Consider the following 27,150-nt stretch of genomic DNA (forward strand, 5'->3'; position numbering starts at 1 on the left):
TTGAACCATGCATCTACATTTTCTTTCGTAGTACTTGCAGAGAGGATAATACATACACACAAAACTGAATATTAAAGTGAAAAATTAACATGATACTGAGTGCAGAAATACAGAAAGCTGATCTCTAATACCTGAATACATAGCACTTACAAGTGCATAGGTAATACATGAAAATTAAAACTGATAAACATAATACATAAAACTGATCATTAAGTAATGTTATGTAGTCTAAATCTTAGCCAAGTACGAACTGACTTTCATAATACATGTAGAGAAGTAATAAATACGGACTTAAAATGAACATAAACAGAAAAGTACAGCACCTTACTCAGTAAAACTGATATCTGATTCCAAACACTTAAACACATAATGCTGATACATAATTACAAAGAAATCCTTACCTAAATTAATTCCATAGTTACAAAAATCACAAAACAAATGTCAAAATGGATCCGGGAACGATAAATTTGATATTTCCGTTCAAATCTGATAGCCGAAAATTTTCGTGATTACAATACTTCCTTTACTTTGTACAAGGAAATGGAAAATCGGATAACGAGAAAAAGTAGTTTTTATATTCTATCTCTATATTCTTGTAATAGATACTAGGATTAAGACACAATAACACACCGAACAAATACTAATTCAGAAGTCAAACAACAGAAATCAGCGTTATATTTTCAAATTTTCACAGGACTAGTTTCCATGGTTTTACCGAATCACCATCGCCAGCTGCATAAGCGCAAATAAACGATATAGGATATAATGATCAGATAAGATAAGAAAGCCTGGTCAGAAAATAAGCTAATGGCGCCATCTGTTGATGAAACCAGAACTAAAAATAATTTCTTTAAAGGCCGAAGGCAAAGATGGATTGGAATTAGGATCGTTAACTAGAACAGAAAGATTTTTTTGAATGTGAAATGCCTCTAGAAAATCCAGTTCTCCAATGGAAGATGTTTTTTGAATAATTTTGGCAGAAAAATTGAATTTTATTGATGGGAGAATAAACGACCCGAAAGTTAAATTTCTGCAAAATATGTGCAACTTTATAGCTAATTGATGAAAAGAAAATCTTTCGGGTCGTTTATTCTCCCATCAGTAAAATTCCGAGTTCCATACTCAAGGACCCCATTCCGGATTTGAGTTCCTGGCGTATTTATAGGATTCCTTGCCAGTGTGATTTAATTTACATTGGCGAAACTAAGAAAGCCTTAAAATTTCGCGTCAAGGAACATGAGGCATATGTTAGGAAAAAGGAAACACAGAAGTCTTCTGTTGCCCAACATTGTTGGTCCGAAAATCACACTTTCAATTTTTCTGCTGCCAAAATTATTCAAAAAACATCTTCCATTGGAGAACTGGATTTTCTAGAGGCATTTCACATTCAAAAAATCTTTCTGTTCTAGTTAACGATCCTAATTCCAATCCATCTTTGCCTTCGGCCTTTAAAGAAATTATGTTTTAGTTCTGTTTTCATCAACCGATGGCACCACTAGCTTATTTTCTGTCCAGGCTTTCTTATCTTATCTGATCATTATATCCTATCTCGTTCATTTGCGCTTTTGCAGCTGACGATGGTGGTTCGATAAAACCATCGAAACTAGTCCTGTGAAAATTTGAAAATATAACGCTGATTTTTGTTGTTTGACTTCTGAATTAGATACTAGGATGTTTTATCATTTTCCTGCTTTCTGCTTCAAAATAACAAAACAGAAAATTGCATGTTCTAGTAAATTATAAATTTTCATTACTCTCAACTTCTTTAAAATGAACAGCCATGTAGTATATGCATATGCAATGTTCGTAAATATTATATTTTAGGTGGAATACAATCAATTGCATGTAATCGTGTGCAAAATGGAGAGAACTTTCAAATTATATCTAATAGAAAGAAAAGAATTGAAGGAAAGATACGAATTACGCCAACGAATTATGCAAATATGCATGTAAGCGTACATGTGCATGCCTGCGGAGCGGTCATTACGGAGATGATATAAGCACACGAGGGCCTTTCGGTGAATTGTGTGTCCGTTCTCCTTTACGACATTCGCCATGTTTCTTACAAGGGTTATGTAAATGTTATAAGGTTGTAATGTTCCTAATTACTTTGTGTATGCTGAATGTAATGGAACTTACTGAAATATTCAGCGCCTTATCGCTGAGTCCAAGTCTCTAAACGACAAAGTCAGGACAAGGATTAATATACCCTTTTATTCACACAAAAAAATGACTGTCGGCCCCTTTTTAGGCTTACAGGAAAGCCTCCACTTGGGCCTTAAACTCAAGGTAAGAAAATAAGAATCTAATATAATATAATGATAAATTAAACTGACTTGGCCGAAGCTATACACAATTACCTAACAGAGTTGGCTCTTGACTAAATTAACCAGCAAATATCAGTAGGCACGTACGTACGTGCAATAGCACATACGTCCAAGCGTAGTGAGCTTAACAACGAAACAACCTGACGGAAAACACGCACCACTAAGGACTCCTAAGCTCTTCTACTGAAGTAAGCCAAACTTCCTTTACGTACTCTTTCTACCTCATTTACATGTAACGCAACATTAAAAGCTCATTTTGGTACGGAATTGTAAGTGGAAAACAAAAATTTGAAGGACAGGGTTTCAAAATTTAAAATAACTGTTAGAAAACTAAAATAACCCTTATAATGTGTAAGAAAAATAATTAGCTTCGAACTTGTTGATGACGGAATGAGAGGAAGACTTGTCGACAGACTGATGGCAGGCCTATCAAATTACAGACTGGAGGCAGGCCTATCAAAAGCTCATACGGCTAAGCCCAGTGTCAGCTGCAATTTCTGGAAACAGTTTCAGGACACTGGACCCATATCACAAAGGTCTGAGCAAGGTCGACCAAAATCCACAACGACAAATGAGGATCGCTATTTGGCACTTTCAGCGAGTCCACACTTGATTGCTATAGCTTCACAGCTCTTAACATGAGCTCTCTGCTGCTACTGGAATACAAGTATCACGTTCTACAGTTGTCTGAAGGTTTCATGAGATAGTGCTGTATGCCTGGAGATCCACTGTGTGCGTCCCGCTCAATGCAGAATATAAGAGAGAAAGTTAAGAATGGTGCAGATGACATGCGCCTTGGACCAGACTTCAGTGAAGCACCTTGCTTTTGACAGATTATTCGTGATTCAGCCTGGACATTTATTCTCGGCGTAGCTGTATTTGGAAAGAGCCTGGAACTCGATACCAACCTCCCTCATCAGGATAAAATGATCTTAAGGTGCTGGAAGTGTAATGGTTTGGGCTGGCATTATATTAGGGCGGTCAAAATGGATATTTTCGTTCCAATATGATTATTGACCCTGACTGCCGTACCGGAAGGCCCGGGCTCGAATCCCAAAAAAGGCATGAGTGTTTGTAAATGCGTAGTGTCTGTGCGGCATGGACAACTAAATTCAGTGGCGCAACAGCTCTAGTGAGCTGCAGTGCCCCGAAATCTGCTTTCTTGACCTTGGGCTCCGGAGTGCATCAGCATATGCCTTGGGTAAGTGGTCAGAGTGTCGCAGGACCGCCGGTGATTAGTCCACAAGCGAACTTGGAACTCATCGACCCATTGATCGACCCATCGACCCATTGAAGGTCTTGAATGTTTTAGATGTAGAATTCTTGGCAGCGACGGACGATGACCAATGACTATTCCGGCCTTAGCCATTCTCTTAGCTGATGTTAATACGCGACATTTAAAGTATTGAGTCACTTTACGTAAGGCAATTTATTGAATTGAAGGGATGAAAGCCTGAGACAACCTTGCACAGCCTGGGAATCAAGCCCCGTCCTGTGGTGCAGCTGCGCGACGCGCTAGCCACTCTGTGCGACATGGAGGCACTCTAAATATGCGGCGAGCTGAAAATCCTCTCGATAAGTTGAAGGTAGGAGACGCTCGGACACGTCCCCTACGGGGTGCTCTTCATCAAAATTGGGGGCGGAATTAGGAGAAGTCGTACTGCCACCTCTATGGTGCTTAAGGCTGGTGCCAACGGCAAGGGTATTCATGCAATCCTTGCCACGATGAATCGCGTGGGCTTCTTCTGATGTTGCTGTCAGAGAAGTGAGATAAATCACATATAAAAATGTAATCATATATTACAGAAACAACACATATATGATATTAAATATAATTCCAAAATTAAGAAAAGTTATATCTCAAACCTTGGAGATACAGTCCGGAAGACACTGCTTCATTGAGGTTTTCGAAACGATTTTCAATAGAAGCCAGGTCTGCTGACAATATTTGCAGGTAAGTCTGCAACTTGGACGTAACGCTAAGAAGCCTGTCCATTTCAGATTTCAGGGCATCCGTTTCGACACTAAGGTTCTTGAGCAATGACGATTGCTCGAATTCTCGATCCTTTTCAGCTAGGATGGCCGTGTCTAAGAAAACTGATTTGTCTGAAAATAAAATGTGTAAGAAAATGCCTTGAGATTTACTTTTACATAAAATTAAAAAAATTCTAAAAGCATTTCAATGGTATATTAAACACACAGTTACTAACAGCTTATATAATACGAAAAGCTATCCATTCTCTTTTTACAATGTTTTTTAAATAATATGTGCTGCAAAAGAACTATAAATGCCCTTTGAAAGGCTGAGCTAAACTAAAAAATGCTAAACTAAGCTTTAGCATTTTTTCTTCCCGGCATTCTGTACAACACCTAACGGGAACATGCACAGTTGTTTTTCTTGGGCAAGGACACAATATGAATAGGGGTAATTACCTCGTTATTATTAAGAGATGGTTATCTACAGGACATGATAAAACGGCAAGGATCTTTTTCAGGATAACAAATACATCTCTCATTTTTGGATCATATTCACTCAATTTAAAACAGCTTTTTATTAAATGATTGAAATGAAGATTCAGTGTATAATGTCTTTACGACCGTTCGAAACTGCCCAACTGGAATAGTGGGCAATTTGGATCTTCTTTGCAAATTGGGATCACTCTAAATATATGACGAAGCTTAAAGGATGATTCTCGTGTGGTTTTTTTTGGGGGGGAGAGGGGGGAGACCCTCGGACCCATTCCTCGGGGTGCTTTCTGTCAAAATTGAGGAGGAACTGGAAAAATGTGATAAGCCATCCTATTTCACTGCAAAGCGCAAAATCTTTCAGAAGTTATAGAATATTTTAAGTTATCTTACCAATTATTATGATTTAAGGCTTTACTTCTCCATTCCGTACCTCACCAGAATACAAGCTAGATTAAAAAGTGTTAAGTCGAGGGTCTTGAATGTTTTAGATGTAGAATTCTTGGCAGCGATGCCTGAAGTTTACGTTCAGCTCTGCCAATGACTATTCCGGCCTTAGCCATTCTCTTAGCTGATGTTAATACGCGACATTTAAAGTAATGAGTCACTTTACGTAAGGCTATTTATATAGTCTCCTACTATGATACCTTCAATTTGAAATTTCCTTAAATTTGATACCTTAAATTTTTTATCTTAAATACCCGCAACTTTTGGAGTTCATTTTTATGCACCAGCTATTTGAAACAGAGCCATGATTTGTTTATCAGTGTAACAGGGTCATAGGCCGCCAAATCGGGATAGTGACTAGAGAGTAGACCGCTGAGTTGACTTCCGACCCAGGTATAGATATATCCATGCAGAATTGGTTACCAACTCGGTGGGAGTCAACCACTAGCTACCAGGCTGCAGCCCTGGGCAGCCCAGGCTGAGCATACGACATTTATAAAATGCAAAAAAAGAAATATACATGTGTATACAAGGCACTTGAAGAAAACAATGTACAAAGAAATATACATGTGCATACAAGGCACTTCAAGAAGTGTACAATCAAAATGTATGTATATACATATAAATACCAACTCAGATACAGATATATACACACATACTTACATATATATTCCGAAACAAATAAAAGTATACATACTCATATTAATATATACATCTATACATATACGTTATCGTGATAGTTAAAGTTTACATGAAGCATGCCAATGAGGTACGCGAACTTTGTGTATGAAAACCTGGCATAGCATAAATACAAAATGACACATTGAACATACATATCACATACTATGTTGCTGACATATTTAACTAGCTTATATAGACTTTTATGGCTACTATCTTCCAGCGTCAGAAGAGTAATTGCTAGTACAGTAGTCAATTATTGTTTTCAGTTTCCGCTGGGCAACTCTGTTACTTTGTTAGACTCTAGAACCAATTTGGACAGAATCTCCCTCCTGGTTGCTTAAGGCTGCTAAGTGCTGTGTGTGTGGGCAGGAGAACACAAAATAGTCTGGATGACCCTCCGCCCCACACTCACAGTTACCATTCTCTCTCAAGCCAAAGCGGCAGAGGTATGAAGATTCACAGTTACCATTCGCTTTCAAGCCAAAGCGGCAGAGTGGTTAGGAACACTGACTGCCGTACCGAAGGGTCCGGATTCGAATCCCAGAAAAGGCATGGATGTTTGTAAATGTATAGTGTCTATGCGGCATGGGGCACACTAAATATGCGGAGATCCGAAAGTCCTCTTGAGAAGTTGGTGGTAGGGTAAGAGGGGTGGGACCTTCGGACCCGTCTCCTCCCCCCTCCCAGGGTGCTCTTCATCAAAACGGGAGGCAAACTTATCAGAGTCGTACTGTCACCTGTACTGTGCTCAAGGCTCTTGCGAACGACAGGCCCAATCTTGTACTACTTGCCACGATGAATTTCGTGGGCTTGCTCTGATGTTACTGTCAGACAAGTTAGATAAGTCACAACAGCAGCACAACAACCTCATGCGAACGATTACATGTTACAGAATTACATCATGAACAAAAGATTAAAGTTGCCTTTTCCGATGATGTATCGGAGCTGACGATTGCAGCAATTACGTATCTCAAAGATTATGGTAGAAGTTAAATTACAGAATAGATATTCTTTCCATCACGAAGGGAGCATATGCCTTTAAGACACTTCTTGATTTTCATTTTTCAGGTAATACTATCTGGCAGTAATAGATATCATTTTATAATAATTTAAATACTTAATAACTTTCCATATCATTATATTTTAAATACTTAATAACTTTTCATATCATTATATTTTAAATACTTAATAACTTTCCATCATATCATTATATTTTCCTGTAGCAAAGCTACAGGCGGTTATACATCGGTTATACTACGGCGGTTATACATCCGAAGAATCTATTAGTATTTTAAGCGATAAATAAAAATAAGTAATTTTAATTACTATAATACTTAACCTAATTTTAAAAGAAAGGTTAATTTTAATAGTTATGATAATAATTACTCTGAAGTACCAGAACCTCCTTCCGCAGGTAGTTAAGGCCATTTTCTAACTCCTGCAAGTCTTCTCTTCTGTTTGCTCTCACCGTTTCATGAAGCTGAGCTTCCTTAAGGCGCCACATATCTTCAAGAGAGGAATTCAAGAAGTGCAGTTTATTTGAAAGTGCCTCGACCTCTTGCTCTAACCTCAAAATGGCACTAGAATTGCTCACACCTTGCAGCTCTCCTTCAACAACATCCAGTCTTTCGTCTAGATGTCTGAAATATACGATGAACATGAGGTAAGAATAATATATTATAGTGTTTCGTGGGAAAATAATAAAACTACAAAGAATCCTTACTAATATTATAAATGCGAATGTGAGTTTGTGTGTTTGTTACGCTTTCACGCCTTAATTACTCAACCGATCATCATGAAATTTTCAAGAAATATTTTTGATATATTATGAAAGGTTATAGGCTATAAAATGTCCTCGTACGACTTTAATTAGCCGACATATTAATTAAAAACTACTTTTCCCCTACATTTTTCACTTACTTTGTTGGGTTTTTCCCTATTAAAGGGATTTGTCTACACGCCAATTTATATTTTCACAAATATCTATGGAATGGCGGTTAGTTGAATTTCGAGACACATATTCGTTGATTCCGAAAATTAGTCGGAATCCATCGATACCATTCTTATCTTCGTACGAGTTTAATCAGCTGATATACTAATTAAAAACTCTGAAACCGCTAATTTGAATGCGACTCATTAGCGACATTAGGGATTTTTTCTTGAGGCTTCCCGTGCGGGATCAAGAAATTGGTGATAAAAATTACAACTTTTGATCTAATTATCCAAATTTCTAGAAATTTAGTAACTTGTGTCGCTTTCTGAATGATATGAACGATGGTAGTGTAACAGTTTTTGTCGCTTAAGTATTTCCAGCTTAATCGCAGAGGAAACAATACTCCGCTTGCTATTGTTAACTCTTTGTTGACAGGTTGCGAATCGAAAGAGAAGGAGAGAGGGGGAGCTGGTATCCGGTCGACCATTAGGTTGGCGAAAAGGTCAAAGCTCACTGATTTACACGTGGAAAATCATTTTAAAATTAATAACTTTTAATTAACTTACCGACTTGAAACTATTATCAACATTTCAACTTTTGTGATATATCTAATGTTTTGTTTCGTATTTTTTAAGATCTATTTATTAGAGTTACATATTTCTGTTATTGTTGCTTGAAAAATTGCATTTTCATTTTATATTCTTTACATTTTACTGTGTGCGATAAAAAAAAATTGTTTTATCATTTTAAGGCGTTCGCCCACCAGCGGCCGAGCTGTAAAGTCGCTGAACACTGGTAGTTCGGTCCGAGATTCGAATCCCGCGGACGGGCTCTGCATGGGTGTTTTCGTGGTTTTCCCCGTGTGTAACGTGTATACAAGCCAGCTTCCCTCAGAAAGTCCTCTACGAAGGCATCCCTTCCCTTAGGCAGATAGCCCTAGTGTGCTTTACCATAATTAAATACACCACACCACACACCAGATTTTAAGGCGCTCGAATGTTCTTTATTTTGAAATTTTACGCGGAGTGTATTTTTAAAATTCACGCGGAGTTGAAACTTATTTAAGGACGTTAACGCGAATGAAGCCAAGCGTAAAGTTAGTAGGTCATAAATTCAATATGCACGAAGTTCCATTCAATATTACCAAACTTAGAAGCATTCTTTGATAGCAGAAATTATTATTAAAAATTTATTTCTGAATCTTTGTTACAATTAATTCTTTTGTTTGATTTTACGTGGGATATTTTTAAAAAATGATTACATAATTTATTTCCTCAAATATTGATCCTAGACATGCACTTTTAAATAACGTATAAAAATTTCTCGAAATAAAGCAACGAATTTTCGCCGCTTATTGACGATCTCACCCAATGGCGTATCTGACCAATGGAGTATTTTTAGGCCTTTTTTAGGTTCGTTTACTATTTTTTAGCATTTGTATAAAATTATTGGTTTAATTGGGATACGAATGCATGTAGGGAAAAGACCTGAATATTCGAGAGCTTTTAGATTTTTGCTTTAAAAATGAAAGTTTGATACTTAAAAGCGATTTTCAATCTCAAATGATTCAGAGAAACTAAAAGTGTATTTTTAACTCATTAATCAAAATGGTTTAAGGCTTCAAAACACGTCTCCCTTGACAAGTTCTGTTTGAAGCGTTAAACAGAGGATTATACAAAATTATTTTGTTTTGTTATGAATAATGTTTATGGCGTAATATGTATAAAGTTTCATTAATTTGCATTTAACGAATGCAGCCATTGGTGAAAATTCTATGCATATTAGCCCAAATGTGGTCAATCCACCCCATGTGTGCATCCAGGCCCATTAACCCAGTGGGTGGATTGACTTTTACAGCCCACGGTGTTCAACGGTGTTCATCACTTAAATTTCCAATTACCGCAATTCCTTATGGAGTACTACAATACGAAACAACTTTATGTATTGATGCAGCTCAGCACGTGTCATGCATTCAAACAATTTCGATTTCAATAAAATGGAGAACTCAATAAATAAATTTCTAAAAAAAAAAAAAAAAAAAAAGGAAAAAAAAAAAAAAATCAGGTTTTAATGGTCCCCTAAATGGGTTTGTTAAGGGTTTTCTACGCTCTCGCTCAGTTCGCAATCTAACCAGTCTGCTGTAGCACTCACCCATACTAACCCATTTCTTTTTGTCTTTTTAGCTTTAATTTAAAGCATTATTTTCTTCGCACTTACGCTGTATACAATTCAACAGCAAAATTACAAAAAATTCAAAAGCATCATATGTTTAGAATTCCCGATGAAGTATTAAGTGTTGGCATGCTTTTTTCTATTTAGTCTTTTTTCAATTGATCATATCAATGTACAGTCTTCTTTGCAAGACGGCTTGATTTATTTTTCTTTTTATTATTAACGTTTTGTGTGTTAAATTCATTAATTAAATATCATGTTATTCGCTCTTACGTCACATAAAATTCAGCTGAATAGCAAAATTATAAAATACTTAAAAACAGCATGCCTTTAGTAGAATTTCCGATATACAGTCTGGTGCGCTGGATATAACAATATTTTAACCCGTAGAGTATTGGCGAGTTCGTACCAAGTAGTGGCACTCGCTTTCAAATCGCTGAGTTTGTTTAAAATTGCTTAAAGTTATACAAATTATGAAATATAAAATTCGGAATTCAAAATTCGATCTTCCAGGCATACATATTCGGCTGGAGGACTACGTTATTTAGAATTTGATGGCCCCCTAGGTACCATCGTTTTTTCACACTGCGAGAAACATACGTACTTTCATGCAGATTCTTCATTATTTAATTTCTTTAAAAGCAATAAAGGGCTATAGTATTTCGTCGCAATAATTTGAAAAGTGATTCTGACATTTAAAGTGATACGCCGCCAGATCCCGTTTCGAGACTAATACCCCGTCCGGGTTAATGGGCCAATGGGGCACATATGGGACCAATGCTATATATTGCAAAAAAATCGAAGCACCATGGAAGTGGTTGTTTTTGATTAAATTGAATATGTGCATAGCTCATACACAGATAATAAAATGATTAAAAAATCAAGGTCGTAGTACCTGTTCGCGGATCGCAATCACCCATTGTTCAAATTAGGAGTTGGTCGAACCGCCCCTGGCGGCAATGCATGCTTGAATTCGTCGAGGAAAGGAGTGGTAGAGGTTCCTAATATCATCCTGCGACACATTCTGCCAAGCATTCAACAGTTGCCGCTCCAGATCTGCGATATTTTGTGGTGCCCAAATTTGGCGGTCTACCATGTCCCAGACATGTTCGATTGGTGAAAAGTCTGGTGACATTGCTGGCCAAGGAAGAGTATCAACCACACGGAGACAGTCCAGAGATATGCGAGCGGTATGTGGCCTGGCATTATCTTGTTGGAAAATGGCCCCAGGATGACGTGCCATGAAGGGTAATGCAACCAGCCGCAGGATGGTATTAATATGTCTTTGAGCTGTTAAAGGTAAACGGAGGATGACTAAAGATGGCCTGCTCTCATAAGAAATAGTGCCCCACACCATCACACCAGGGGTTATGGCTATATGCCTTTGTAAAACAAAGGCTGATTGGAACCGCTGGCCCCGTCCTCTCCAGACACGAACACGGTAGTCATCTGCTTGAATAGTGAAGCGGGATACATCGCTGAACACTATACGATGTCAGTCTTATGGCAGCCATTGTGTTCGGCTGCGACACCCCTCCAGACGACTCCGCCGATTTTGTGGGATCAAAGGCAAAGGAAAGGTCAAAGGCCTCTGTGAGCGTAACCCCGCCTCAGACAAGCATCGTGAGTTGACGGACGGCACCATGGGAGGTATAGACATGACTGCAGTGCGTTGAATAGTCGTCAATGATACCGTTGGGCCGGTTCGGGCCTAGCGAACAATCTTCCTATCTTACCTCGCATTTGCATTCCTTGGCCTTCCAGAGCCTTCATTTCGTCGGCAATTTTCTTGTAGCAACTGTTGCTGCCAACGTCTTTGGACAGCAGTGTTTGTTCGCTGCAGGTGGCTGCCTATTGCTCGGTATGACCACTCAGCTTCACGCAGCCCTAAAATGCGACAACGTTCGAAGTCGTTGTCTTCGAACGTTGCCGTTTAGTTGTTGTTCGTTTAGTTGTCTGTAAGGTTTTCTATATCGTCGTAATGGCATCTTTAGTTGCTTCTTTACGGAATTACAATGGCAGCAACAAAAAAAGATAAACATTCAGTTTCTGTTACTGTTTTTATACTTTGCGAAATGCGCACTATAAATGCTCGCTATGATATCAATTCCTGTTCATTTGCCTTGAAACTTTGATCATTTGCATGGTCGACCAAGATGTTTTTGATACCAAATTTCGTCACAATCGCAAACGTCCTTCTTGGAGCTTCGATGTTTTTGCAAAAGAGTGCATGTGCATGGTCCGATATGTGCTGTATATATGGGACCATATATGTGGACCCATATACAGCAAAAAGGAACCAGATAACAAAATGCTCATGACTCATTACTCAACTGTTAAATATGCAAGGCTACATTCTTTTGTAAAACGGGAAGATATTTGAGGATTACAGATGCTATCTGCACATTTTTAGATGATTTTGCTTTGCTAAAAAAATATGCGTTTCCTTGGAAATTTTTTTAACTGCAGCTATATTTTTAAATGTATTGATTATCATTTGCTAGACAGTTTCCGTGTCATGTAAAATGGTGGTGTTGAAGAAACAATAGACAGAAGGCTATGTTCGTGCTCTTTTGAAAAAAAATTATTCCTAGCTAGTTATTACAAAATATCGTAAAAGCCATGGTTTTTCGATATCTAAAGCTACGACAGGTAATATTGTCAACAAGAAATGAAAATTTGTCGAAGTTTGGCTTCTAGTGGAAACATTTTCTAAGTACCTACCCAAGGAAAAGGCAGGATGTTTCGAATTTGCAAAGGTAAGATCTTTAATGCTGAAAGAAACTCCGCAAGTTAAAGGATAGTGGCAAAATCATTAAAATGCTCACTGTCAACTGTAAACGAAGTGATTAATGCTGATTTGAAACTTAAAAAGGTGGTAATGCGCGTCGTCTTTCTCTACGACATCGCCTACACAGAACGCCCTGCAGAATTCTTAAAAAGAAACATTATGCGGGTAAAAATGGGAAAATGTTGTCACAATAGATCAATTTTGCATTTAAATGATTGCAACAAAACAAGATCTATTTATTACCATCAAAAATATCTTAAAACATGGTTCAACGAATCTGAACAAAGCTTTTCCAAGGAATTTAGCATTGTTGCTGGTTACTAACGGCAAATTAAAAATAAAAAGACTGGATAAAAATGTTAAGGTCAATTCCAATATATCTGATACCCAGTTTTTAAATATTAAATGCCTTCTCTTTTGTCACAGTGCCATCAATCAATAGAACTGCGTTAAGACAAAGCAAGAGCCACGTATCAAAATCCATTGCTAATTTCCTGGAGAAAATGGAACGAGAAATGGGATTCAAGCCCCTACCATTCATTCATATCGCATTTAAAAATTCTGATGCAACCCATGAATTTTTGCTCTTTTGGACTTTTAAAAAGCGAATTATTCGAACATCGACCTACAACCCTCCTTAAACTTTGGAAAGCTGTTCAAGAGGGATTACGTGGACATCCACTTACAACCCTCCTTGGACTTTGGAAAGCTGTTCAAGAAGGATTATCCGGACATCGACCTACAACTCCCCTTGGACGTTGGAAAGCTGTTCAAGAAGGATTATCCGGACATCGACCTACAACCCCCCTTGGACTTTGGAAAGCTGTTCAAGAGGGGTTATCCGGACATCGATCTACAACCCTCCTTGGACTTTGGAAAGCTGTTTAAGAGGGGCTATCCGGACATCGACCTACAATCCTACTTGGACTTTGGAAAGCTGCTCAAGAGGAATGGGGCAAAATACCTCTACCGACATTACAAAAATCTCTATTATTTTCAAAATTACGAAGTAGAAAAATAGAGAAGAATAAGGATTATCAAACAATACATTTTAAACATAAAAATTTTTAAATATTGCTGTAGATGCGAGGAAAATCGTCTAAAAATCATGCCAACATCCTCTAAATAACTTTTCGATAACTGTTGTCATCGAAATTGTAGATACGTCTATCAACTTTAAAAGCAAAGTTTGTTCCTCTTGTCAATTAAATCTCCCCTATTGGTTAAAATAATATTCACGTCTTAAGTTTGCAGCTTAATCCATGAATATGTTAATTAGACGAATCTCTGTGAATTTCGCACTTAAATTTAGAATTCAGTGAAGCATAATAAGGAGTTTATCAAATGGCTTTTTTGCAGAACGGAGACCACATAAAAAGTTAGATTTTTATGTGTATTGAAACCAAAAATTCCTAAACTTCTTTACTAACTTTAAGAAAATTCTTAATTTGTAGCAGGATTCTCATATCAATATTTAAGGAAATAAAGCCTATAATTACGTTTTTCGAATAGACGCTATACACATGGGATAATTAATTACTTATAAAATTCAAGAGAATCATTAGAAACGAAGATTAATAAACATTCTAAAAGTCATTCGATTAAATGGATATACTTATAAACTTTCTTAACTGAAAATAATTTCCAAGTTTAATTTGGTATGAAAATAAAACTTTCTTTTCAATGCCAACTCAAACGGTGAAAAACGAATTTTTCAGATCTAGAATAAATTATTTAATTCGGAAAAAAGCTCTTTCTAGTTTATTCACTTATTTTTCAGTTATGTAGCACTTTAATAAAACGATTTTAGCAGGAATTTCGGTCAGTGTAGTTAGAATCAAAACCTCCTGAGGGATGTTGTTCCTACTCCTGGTCAGACAATGTTTATAAATCTCTTTTTCCGTTCTAGAGATGAGAGTGACACAGTACCTTTACCTTATTATTAATTAAAACAGTTCCCTACAGGCATTCAAACAATTTCTTTGATTATGTACAGGTGAATATTTCCTAGAAATAAAAAAAAAAAGATGGTGGTTAAGAGAGCACTGATTTCCTTTCCCGAACACCAGCTGCAGGGGATGGAAGTACATACACATATTAAATTTGCGGAGTGTTCTCGGAAAAGATCATGAAATACTTACTTACATTTTACCAATCTTTGATTGGAAAATGTAAGTAATCTTTGATTTCCAATCTTTGATTGGAAAAAGGGAGTGATCGTTGTAGGCTGAAGAAAAAAAGAAAAGAAAGCACTGATTAGACACATAATAATCTTGAAGTGACAGGTCAACTTCATAGAAAAAGAGCAATCTTCCGGCTGGCCAGAAACGGGAATTTTAGATTTGAATAACTCATAGTAAGAAATTTTTTTTATTCGCTGTGTGCGTGACATGTGAAGTGTCAAAAATGCCTGAAGGGAATGATTTAAGCCTGAAACAAAAGGAAAACTGCTGAAAGATTATGGCACGTTTGGTAAATGTAGCCAAAGAGATGCAGCGTATAAAAATCGGAGTTTCCCAAACAGCATTGTGCACACAAAGAAATATAATTACTTAAATAAAGAACGAATAAGAAATGCAAATGTCTCAAGGAAGCCTAAAATGGAAGGAAAATTGAGATTAGTTGAAACTGCTCTTCTAAAATGGCTTCAGGCTATGACACTATTCCAATATCTAGAGCTCCTTTGACCAGCTGCAGAATTGGATAAAAATGCAAGGAGAAAATTTTATGGAAACTGGTTCACATTTACTTGTGAACCAGAAATTTTATTTAATTTTATGGAACTTTATGGAAACTGGTGGTTTTAATTCATTGGGAAACGAGAACAGCATCGTTTATCGGAAGAAACAAAGGACAGATCATCATTCAGCTGAGAACTGGATAAAAGATATTTTACTCGGGGTTCTAAAAGAATACAAAGCCACATGAAATTCATGACATAGATGAAACTGGTCTGTATGACAGAGCATAACCGGAGCACATAATTAATATTTGAAAGTGAAACAACAGCTGTCTTTAAGAAATTAAAAGAATGAATTGTGTTATTAATTTGCACTTTGGATGCAAATAGATAAATATAGGGTGGAATTAGAACCAGCTCAACAGCATACTGGGACCCTAGGCAAAGCAGTGTATAAGAGCCCCTAATACGACAACCAGTCATAGAAATGTAAAGTAAATGGATTATCATGGAGCCTCTATGCTCGTGGGGCCTCAAAGCAAATGTTCAGCTGGTCCATGCGTTAAGCTGGCCCTGGAGGAAATAAAATTGCGTCTCCTTGTTGAAAAATCCCTTCACCGTGCGTAGCGAGATAACATTGGTATTACATTACTTGCTATGACGTATACTACTACAAAGTATTTCTCCCGCCTTCTTAGCATGCCTTCGTAGTGTAGCGGTCAGTACGCCGGGCGCGTATTCCAGAGGTCCTTGGTTCGATTCCCGGCGAGGGCGTTGCTCATTTTTCATAATTCCTGCTTTAAAAATAACCTAATGACTCTACACTACTACTACTACTACTACGAACATTCCATCTAATGGTTGATTATTATTATTAAAGTAAAAGAGACATATTAATATTAACATTTCAACCATTAAAATTATGTTCTATAGTTTCGAAATATAGCAGCAAAATCTGTAATTGTTCTTTAAATAGTAGGGCAATAATTGATTTTGAACAAACATATTCAAAATTTTCTGAATTTAGAATACAAATAATTTAGCTTAAATTCAAAGTTCCTTTACGCAAATATATTCAGACCTTCCTTAATTTTACATATAAAATTTTAAATATTATTTTTAATAAGTAAGGCACACTTTATAACGAAAACTATAACTTTGCGAATCATTAATATAAGGTACTTCTCCCGCCTCCTTAGTGTAGTGGTCAGTACGCTGAATTCATATTCCAAAGGTCTGTGGTTTGATTCCCGGTGAAAGCTTTGCTCATTTTTACTTCTCTTGCTTCCATAAAAATACCTAATGTCTCTACAGTGGCGCCGGAACTAAAACGGGAGAGGATGATTCTCCACACCCAGGATTTGGCGATTGGGTCCCCTAAACCCCAGCCGCCCTGTAAGAGGGGAAGTATATAAGGTATTTCTCCCACCTTCTTAGCGGGCCTTCGTAGTGTAGTGGTCAGCACGCTGGGCGCGTATTCCAGAGGTCCGTGGTTCGAATCCCGGCGAAAGGATTGCTCAATTTTCATCACTTCTGCTTTAAAAATAACCTAATGACTCTACAAAATGGGACTTTAAATTATTCAGTTAGCTAAAAATTTTTTCACACTTATTTCTTTCAAATTTCGCATTATAGGTATTTGGGCTTAATTATAAATGCCTAATGTTTTTATAAGATTTGATTTGTTTCATAAAAGAGGCATATATACAAAAATGATTGCACGTATAAAATCTATATTGATTTCAGAAACTACGACTCCCAAACCCACATTTTTAAGTTTTATATAAGGTTATCATTCGATTTTTCTCGCATAATCGTAAGATATTTTTCAATTGAAGAGGCTCAATGATTCTCTGTTCTCAGTACCCATAGCCAGCAGTTAAATCTCTGTCCTTTTTGAGTTTCGTTTCTTCGGTGCATAACTACATTAAACCTCTCAGTTCGTTAGGGGTTTCTTATTTAGACCTTAAGTGTTCTTGAATTATTGTACTGTTGAAGATTGAAGTTCTGACTATTTTTATGACAATTTAAAATATCTGAGTGAGTACTTTGAGTCCTATGCTGCCATAAGTATCCTTTTTTATGCATATTCATTCATATCAGGCGTAAATGATTTTTCATGATCTGCTATCTTTAAAGCAATTTTGAAAACAACAGATTTTGTCTCGTAATTTAGTGCTCTGCCTTAAAATAATATCCGCACACGAGGTTGCTAACTTTCGTATGCCGAGACTGTGATATTTAAATATCAAATTACGTGTTTCTGTGAAATTTTCATTTTTCGTTCTCACTGAAGTGAATAAAGTCACAGATGTAAATGAAACCAGAATTTTTGCTTCAAAATACTGCCGGGAAAAAAAACTTGCACATGTAATTCGTAATGTAAATTAATATTGTTACGAATTTTGTACATACATAGAAATTTTACTAAAAGCATATGTGAAATTGTCGCACTTTTCTGTATAATATAACATGAAAAGCTGACAAAAACAATGCTCTCTCGGAAAAATAAGAATACAAGCTCAAATCTATTTAACATTAAGTAAATGGCTATCTCGCTAATTTGGCGAAATATCGCCAAGCTGGCGGATTAATTTTTGTCGCTAAATTGCCAAAAGTCGCCAAACTAAACGACCATTTGGCTACATTTTGGTCCGGTGCCTGTATAACTGCAATGGATATTGTAATTTAATATCTGCAATTAATGCTCTGTGTAACTGTTACCGTATTTGACCTTCATATGCCTTCCAATAATTTTGAGCAACAGAAAGTACTGGAAATATATCGGCGGCCCATTGAAAACTACCTAGGACCGGAGAGAGGATCGGTGTCTCAGTAGTTCTGAGTTGTTAGTTCACAGCGACTTTGAATATTGAGATATCTTTAAAAAAGCTTCGCCTTTTAGATGCGGTTTTGCGTTGCGTTATGTTTAACGCTCTTAGCAGTATGAAATGTAACTACTGATTGCACTCTGTGATTACCTGTACGAGTATTTCTGTGGAAAGTTCCAGAAATCTGAAATGCTTCTTTTAATAAAATTAATTTAATTAATCTATCATCGGACCTGTGTGCATTCAATGTACTACGAACTCGTATGCAAGCAACAATACAGTATGTGATCGTCAGCTACGCGTCATTTAGGGAAAAAATAAATAAAAGAAAAAGACTTTTAAAAGTTATGACTGAACACCACGGACCTCTCGAATATGCGCCAAGCGTAATGACCACTACACCACGAAGGCACGCTAAGAAGGTGTGAGAAATACCTTACATACTCCTACTTGTAAAGGGCGACTGGGGTTTTAGGGGACCCAGTTGCCAAATCCTAGGTGTAGAGAATCATCATCCACCACCCTTTTAGTTCGGGCGCCACTGTAGAGGGAGAGACATTAGGATTTTTTTTGGAAGCAAGAGAAGTGAAAAATGAGCAACGCCTTCACCGGGAATCCAACCGCGGACCTCTGTAATACGCGCCCAGCGTGCAGACCACTACACCACGAAGGCAAGCTAAGAAGGCGGGAAAAATACCTTATCATTGGTAAAATCATTAAAATGCTCACTGTCAACTGTAAACAAAGTCATTAATGCTGATTTGAATCTTAAATAGTCGATAATATTCGTCGTCTTTCTCTGCGGCATTCTCTATTTTTCTCTACTGATCTTCAGCAAAATCCTTTTTTTACACTTCGAGCAAACTGTTTCCACGTAACCAGATTTTTTTAACACCTCTGAAATTTATAAATGTGTTCATTTAGCGGTTTTTGTCCGTGACAAATAAAGATCACACGTTGTTTCTAGTAATTCATATGTTCTACAATCTTTCATTTCCCTTCCATATTATTAAACTATTTTGTCGATCAACGTAGCAAAATCAACAATTTATAAATGTAAATTCATCTTTCCTTTTTAACAATATTTTACTACACAAACGTTATTTTATACCGCGTACAGTGTATGTCATACCGTGTGATGTGTCTACAGCAAAATTTCCAACTTGAATTCACAAATTATCGACAGTCACTAAAATAAAATGACAAAGAAATGAAGTTATGAAAGTAACAAACAGATTATAATCCTCTGTCTATATTTCATTATTTTTTCTTTTTTTCTTTTAAATTTCAATGTCGATTTTCTCAAACAATAATGAATTCCAAAATGTATTTATTTATATGCACGCTTTGTTTAAGTAATGAAGATAAGCCGAAAACGAACGCCAGAACTTTCAAAACTGAAATTCTTTATCAATGTTAAGATATAGAGTTTTAATTTTATTTATTGGTAAACACTGTGTAGTATCAACTGGTGGTACAACTTTTATTTATTAACTGTTAAATATACTGATGTCTTAAAAATGCATTATTATTATTATTATTGTTATTATTATTACTATTTGACATTAGCATCGTCTTCATTGCAAATTTTTTTTACCATTATGCTACGTAACGTTACCATGCCATTTATCATCGATGGGAATATACGTAGATGCATTTCAAAACCACAACTGACGCGATACGAGATATGAAATATTTGTTTTCCACATGGCAAAAAATAAGAATTTGAAAAAATATTGACTTCCGATTTGACTACTAAATTCATCAATTTAATATTCAAATTTTAATGTATTGCTTAACGAGCTCAGTAATTTAATTACATTTTCATAATTTAAATTAATGCATCTAACTGATATAAATTAACATATATTTAATTTACAAAATTACCAACATCTGTAGTATTTCTATCATTATGTATGCTACCAATATAAAGTGACTACACGTCCCGATTTTGGCGGGACAGTCCCGCTTTCTGGAGGACTGTCCCGCGTCCCGCCGATTTTTAAAAATGTCCCGCTTTTTAGAAAACATCTGCATTTCTTATTTTAAATGTACTGTAAAAATATATTACCTATTATTTATTAGTTATTATAGTGAATATAAAGAAACAAAAAGAACACATAAAATGCATGCAGAGTAAACTGAATTAGGCGATGTAACGAGTTAGATTTACTCGGTGGTGTTCGAACACTGTCGTTACCATGGAGGTAGGAAGTAAGATGGAGTCGCCCTAAACAAGTTTCTCCGTACCCTGCTCTGAAGCACCGGCGATCCCTACGTGGTGACCAAAACATTGGGTCATTTACCATTGAGTTCTATGGGATTTGACGCGTTCGGATGTAAATATTTTGTAATTACGTCGTAAATATACATATAAATGTATATATTTTCTTTTTCTACAACACTTCAGAGTCCTAAGTACGTGAAAACAACATATTTTTAAACAACATTTCATTCTGAACGGAATTAAATGCTATACTTTTCACAGGACAGTTTTCTCAGAATGGTTTAATTTGAATGAAATATTTTCATAAGTTTTCGTTAATTACATTAGAAAAAAAATTAAGGTAATTCGATTTTATTCGGTTAAGGTACAAAAATTAAGATCAAAGTTTATTGTATTATTAATATTAAAATTATGCATTATTTCTTTTCTATTTATAGAGCTTTTCCTAAAATACTTTCTTAAAAATGACATGATTTTTTGGCTTCTTTTAAATCGAAAAATGTAAGTCAATTTATAATTAATGCTCTATTCGGTTCATTTTAAATTAGAGAATTAATAGGAATTAGCGAAATACTTCAAATAAGTATTTCGCTAATTCCTAGTAATTAAATAGGTATTAAATAGTATTTGACTTTCTCTGAACATTTCTGAAAGGGAATAAAATAAGTTTTTTTTTTTTTTTTTTTTTTTTTTTTTTAAAGTATTATTTAAAACTTGTAACTGAGTTATTATAAAATGTAAAGGGAATAATTCTTTTAATTATACTTATCAGATTTTTTTTTTACCCTTCATTTCAACAATACATATTCCAAAACTCTTTATTACGTTCTTAAGTGCGCATCTCATAGCATTTGCTTTACAATACATTTTAACAGATTGCTTTCCAATACGAACAATTCTTGCTTAAATAGTTTTATAACGTATTTGTCAGCAGAATTTAAGTTTATGTTTACAATTCAATATTAAGGTTATTATATATTTAGATAACATTTATAATCATTATAAATTAGATACATTTAATCATTAGATTTCTTCACAGTACTTTCACAGTTGTTTATAAGTGAATAAATTCTTCATTTCAAATACATTTATAAATAATTTAATGAATATTTAAGTATTTTGTTAAAGGCAGATACATGCTTTTTGCAAGCTCATGCATAAATACCCATACATATTTCCTATTTATCATTTCCGGCATGTGCAAATCTTTAATTTCTGTGCATTCACTATATTTTTCGTGTAAAGTAATTTACACTAATTTAGCATACACCCGAAAGTTTTACATAAAAAATATATATGAATATAATTTGAATGAAAATTATAAGTATTATTTTTAAAACCCACTCAAAGGTCAGTTTTTCATCAAAATTCCTCCACGATGGCATCTCTCTTTAGGCAGATAGCCTTTGCATGCGTTACTCTATTGAATAAAAACTTAATCTGACCTATGTGCCTAATTACAAATATTTTAACGTACATAATTTTATATTTACATTTAGCCATCAAGTTTCAAACTTTTCAAATCTTCTAGAAAATAAATTTTGGCAGATCTCTTTTAGCAATTTTCTTAAAATCTATATTTTTGTAGTGCAACAGCTTAGAATTTTATAAAACAAATTCATAATCAAAATCGCTATTGTTAGTTATCGAAAAATAACCAAGATGTGATTTTTGCGTAAATGTCAGTAAACTATACAAATTGCTATTATCCATCACACTATGAATGTTTCTTTCATGCGAGAGTGTCCCTTTTTCGATTTCTATGGAACTGTCGTGTGTCGAAATACTATCAGAATCTTGTCAAGCGAGCTTCTGAATGTAAACAAAGAACACCCCGTCTGGTGACCCAAGCTTCAAAGCAGTACTTCACTTCTAGCGCGGAATGGCCCCTCCTCCCTTTCCTACCTCCATGGTCGTTACACGCCTCGTCAAGGAATATGTAGTGTTAATGGAGGAACAGCTAGCATTAGCTGAAGGGCTGTTTGCTTTCCACACCATAAATCACAATCAAAGTTTCAGATCAATTGATTGTACGTCGCAAATGATTAAAACGTAGTACGACAAAAAATTTGCGCGTGCAAAGGACAAAAACCGAAGCAATTATTTGTAATGTTTTTTCACCATATTCGTTTTCGCGCTTCAGAAAGAATTAGATTAAATGCACATTTTATCACAAATTTGTCTTCAGTTCATTCAGAATCAAGCTACATTATTTCACAATGTTGTGAAAATTATTGAAGGGGACAAAATTTCAATTACGGATCTGTCAAATGAAATCAATAATTTAAAAACAAAATTGCGAGAAAGAATTGATAACGTTACGTTCCTTTAGTTATTCGAAAGGACATTACTAGGTTGGAAGAACAAGGTTCCATATTAAACGACCTGATTTTCTGAAAGAAGACAGAAGTTTTTATAATAACTACTTGGAATATCTTGAAGAACGGACAATTCAATTCGAGGATATTAAAAACTTTCATTGGGTGACATTAAAAAAGGAGATTTTTATGTGAATATGTGGAAAAATCTTTTTAATATATTAGTAACCATTTTCCGAAAAATAATATTTGCGAAAATGTTCTTTTTGATGAGGTGTCATTGGTAAAAAGATGCGTTACTGATGAAAAAATTAAATGTTGGTTGTCTGCAAATGTGGAAATAGACAAAAAATGGACGGAGTTATTCAGATTATTTTAAACAGAATAATGTTCCTTATGAAAATATTTTGAAAATAGTAGAACACACGCTCTCCCTTCCAGGAACAAATGCAGCAACAGAACGTGTTTTTTCTAGTATCAATAAAATATGGATAATTGAAAAAACCGCAATTGAACATTAAAACTTTAAAATCTGTGTTAAGCCTAAAATATAATTTGATAAATTCATGTGAGAAATTTCACGACATTTTAATAAATGATCCGAATCTATTGCAAAGTATTCACTCGGATAAAAAATTTAACCGTGAAAGAAAATCATAATTTTTTTAATAAAATATTAAATTAATTAAAAAAAATATTCAAATTATTATATTTTACAAATATTTTATAGTTACCAATTGTTAATAATAAATATATTTTTGTTTATTTATAAACAAGTATATGAATGTATATAATACGAGTATATTTAATATATTTTAATTTATAATATATTTTTTGAATTAATGGTCTGCTTTCATAACTAAATTATAATGCTCATTTCATTCCATTTGTCCCGCTTTGTCTCAATGGAAAATGTGGTCACTTTAAACTAATATCATGCTTTTATAACCTAGATATAGCTTGTTTGGTTTATTTCTTTTATTTATTTATTTATTTATTTCATGACGAATGTTTTAATTAAGATCTCTAAGACCGCGGTCTGTCTCTTACAAAATCAAGAAATCATCAGCACTCCTAACCATGAACTACTCATTTAGCTTTTTCAAACTGCCGAACTTGAAACGCGATGCTAAATTATGTTTCTTTGCTGGTATACTTTCTCTCATTGCTCGCCAGATGGCAGCACTGATAAAAGGAATTTTTTCATCGCTTTAAATTAAAAATGCAGGAGTATTGATGAGTTGCAGTCCTGCAACTATCAATATCTAATTATGGATTTCAAGAATTTTTACTTCATAATTATGGTAAAAATAGTGAATAATTTTAATGATTTTTTTTTCTCTTTTAGCAATGCATATCCATGCCAAGTAGGGGATCATAACAATCTCTTAGTAGATAAAGTATTCTAAATCTATAATTTTCCCCATATTATCTCTGGTGATAACAATGCATATAATGCATTGTGGACATTGGATCGATGCGAGAGAGACACATTAATACTTCATTCCGGCAAATTATCTTTACTTTCAAAATAGAGTTGATAATCTCTCTTCTTCCCAAAGCATAATTAGCAAAGGTTGGCCTTATACTAATTACTACCGCTACTTATCACCTAATTCATAATATCTAGAAAAGAGGAATTTTCGGGCAAAAAGTCATTGTCTGTTTACAGCTAACGTATATTTCTTATGGGCTTCAAACTCCTTGGGCGTATTTACATTCTGTAGATATAAAATAACAAATTTATATATATATATATATTTCAGATCGACAATTATGGTATAGTATTCTCAATGAAACAGTTAGCTATCAGTAATAATAGCGTTACTAAAATTCTTAGACCCCTTTGCCAAATTATCTTTCCTGACATTCACTATACTACCCTTTGAGAGAGTATGGGAGGACAGGGATCCTAAATATCGACTTTTTTTTAATAATCATAGCTTTTGTGGAGATTCCAATAACTGATAAACAATATAAGCACATGCTTGATGTCATAATGTGGAATCGCAGAAAAGGTTTTTTTTTTTTTTTTTTTTTTTTTTTTTTTAACTGAAGAATTTTTTTACACATTTCTACTCTTCCTTCTCTCTTCCCCCTTTCTTTTTCTTTAAAGCTCAAAGGGGCGTTAACCCAGAAGGACTTAGTCTCGAAACAGCATTTTTCGTTGAGTCACTATAAACGACGTATCATTTTTCATATCGTTGCCACCAAATATTATCGCCCTATATTACATATTTAAAGAAATTAAACAATGAAGAATCTGCATGAATATATATATATATATGCTTCTCGCATTGTGAAACAACAATAATACCTAAGATTTATCAAATTTTGAATAACGCAGTCCTACACCCGAATATGGGGATCTGGAAGCCCGAATATTTAATTTCGAAATTGTTTATTATCTATGTCACTTTTTTTTAACTTTTACGAATTTTTGATTTAACAGATTCAACGATTTCGAATCGAGCAGTGGCAACACACTGCGCGGAATAAAACATTTTTATCTCCAACGCGCGAGACTGTATCGGAAATTCTGAAGGTATGCTGTCTTTAAATATTTTTAGCCCAAATGCTCTCGAAACGTGTATCTATGAGCAAATGAAGAAAACGCCCATCTTGGGCGTAATATAAAATCCGCATAATTTGCCAGGGTAAGCGAGCCTGCTGGGCTTGCACTGCAGGCGGGCACCATCTAAAAAGAGGCTCTAATCGACGTTCTCATTTCAATTTTCATTAATAATTTGGAGTCTACAGATAAATAATTTTTTTAAAAAAATAAAATAGAAAAAGTGTAGTTGTACAAAATCTGTTTAACATAAATATTTTCACTATAAAACTGAGCTCTTACTGCACATCATTTGTAATAAAAATTGAAAGTAATAAATTCTTACATTTTTTTTATACCATGCTACACTGCTGTGCGTCGGAATTCACTGACGATAGTTAACTGAGTGATTTTGAAAAATTATCACATGAAAAATTATCGCCCCATCTTGAAATAAAGCCCTTACAGCCCAGCTGAAAATTTACAGTTAATTCGTTAACCATCTCTGCAATTTAATAATTTGTTATTAGCAGTAATTTGTATTTTAATAATTTGTAATCTGTATACACCAGTGCTCTCATACTCAAATTGCATACAGGCAGAATGCACGACCTAAAAATAGCTGATAATAGGCCAGATTTTTTTAAATGATATATTTTTAATTAAAATAAACTTTAAACAAATTTAAAATATTGCTTATTAAATTTATAACCAAGAATAAACATCGCAAAGGAAAAAAAAAATTCAAGTTTACATTTATTTTTTACTTGAAATCTTGCAAGTTTGGTACCTGCAAGACACTTTTGCTGAGTATAATTTGTTACTGAAATAACTTTGAAACATGTAAATAGCTAAGTATAAAATTTTCAGTTTGATAATTAATCATTAAATAGCTTACAGTAGAACCACGAAATAAGAGTTTCATTTGTTCCAGCATTGTGCTCGTATAGCGAATTTCTCGTATCTAGAAGCAAACTTCCCCATTGAAAATAATGGAAATCCAGTTAATCCGTTCCGCATTCCTAAAAATCTCATCTTCAGTCGGCGGACCAGGTGCTTTACGGAGAAGATCCCAGCACGGATGCTCAGCCTAAGCTCGAATGATAGCTTCCAACACCGAATTGCCTTGTAACTGCTTCTCGTTAATCCACACCAAAAACATCTTCTCTGCATCTTTTAGTAGTTTTGAACAGTGCTTAGATATAGTGGTAACTCCCTTCGCAGCATCAAGTTTCTTATTTTTTTCCTTCTTCTTCAGAATAATGCCGATCATCGATGTCGAACGGCTGTAAGTCTTCGAAAGTTCCGTCACTCTTACACCACGCTTATGTTTATCTATGATTTCTTTCTTAATTTCAACGGCAGGATAGGACAGGACAGGACTAAGTGTGGGAAGCACCAACACATCGCCATTGGCAGAACTGGTGTCGCTCCTTCAGACTAACCGTCTTGAGATGAACACCTCCACAGGGCGTACTTACGCCAGGCATCGGTGTTAAATGAAACGTTAATCATTAGGGCATAGAGAACTTGTGGTACGGGAGATACAGTTGCTGATGACAATGACATTACAAATACAATACCATACATTACAGTTGATGGTGAAATTATAAATATAAATATACTCGTATGTACACAAATAAACAAAAAGAAATGAATGGAAAAACATTAAACATTATTATCTTGGCTAAGTTATTGTGATATTAAAGCTTCCTTCTCTTTCTTT

The 27,150-nt window shown here is 35.1% G+C and overlaps 1 protein-coding gene across 4 annotated transcripts in view; it reads right to left on the reverse strand.

The window, feature by feature from the left end:
- Window positions 1-27,150, reverse strand: part of LOC118200977 (uncharacterized) — a 176,589-nt gene that overhangs the window by 117,393 nt on the left and 32,046 nt on the right. For all 4 annotated transcript variants that reach the window (XM_085827498.1, XM_085827497.1, XM_085827496.1 and 1 more), the window contains exons 4-5: window positions 7,308-7,561; window positions 4,194-4,433 (exon numbers count right to left, since the gene is read on the reverse strand). In XM_085827498.1, coding sequence (XP_085683624.1) covers window positions 4,194-4,433; window positions 7,308-7,561 — 494 coding nt within the window. The remainder of the gene's footprint in view (window positions 1-4,193; window positions 4,434-7,307; window positions 7,562-27,150) is intronic.

Source organism: Stegodyphus dumicola, chromosome 12, assembly GCF_044657685.1.
Source record: "Stegodyphus dumicola isolate Sdum_Otavi_A_Nest chromosome 12, ASM4465768v1".
Classification (NCBI taxonomy): domain Eukaryota; kingdom Metazoa; phylum Arthropoda; class Arachnida; order Araneae; family Eresidae; genus Stegodyphus; species Stegodyphus dumicola.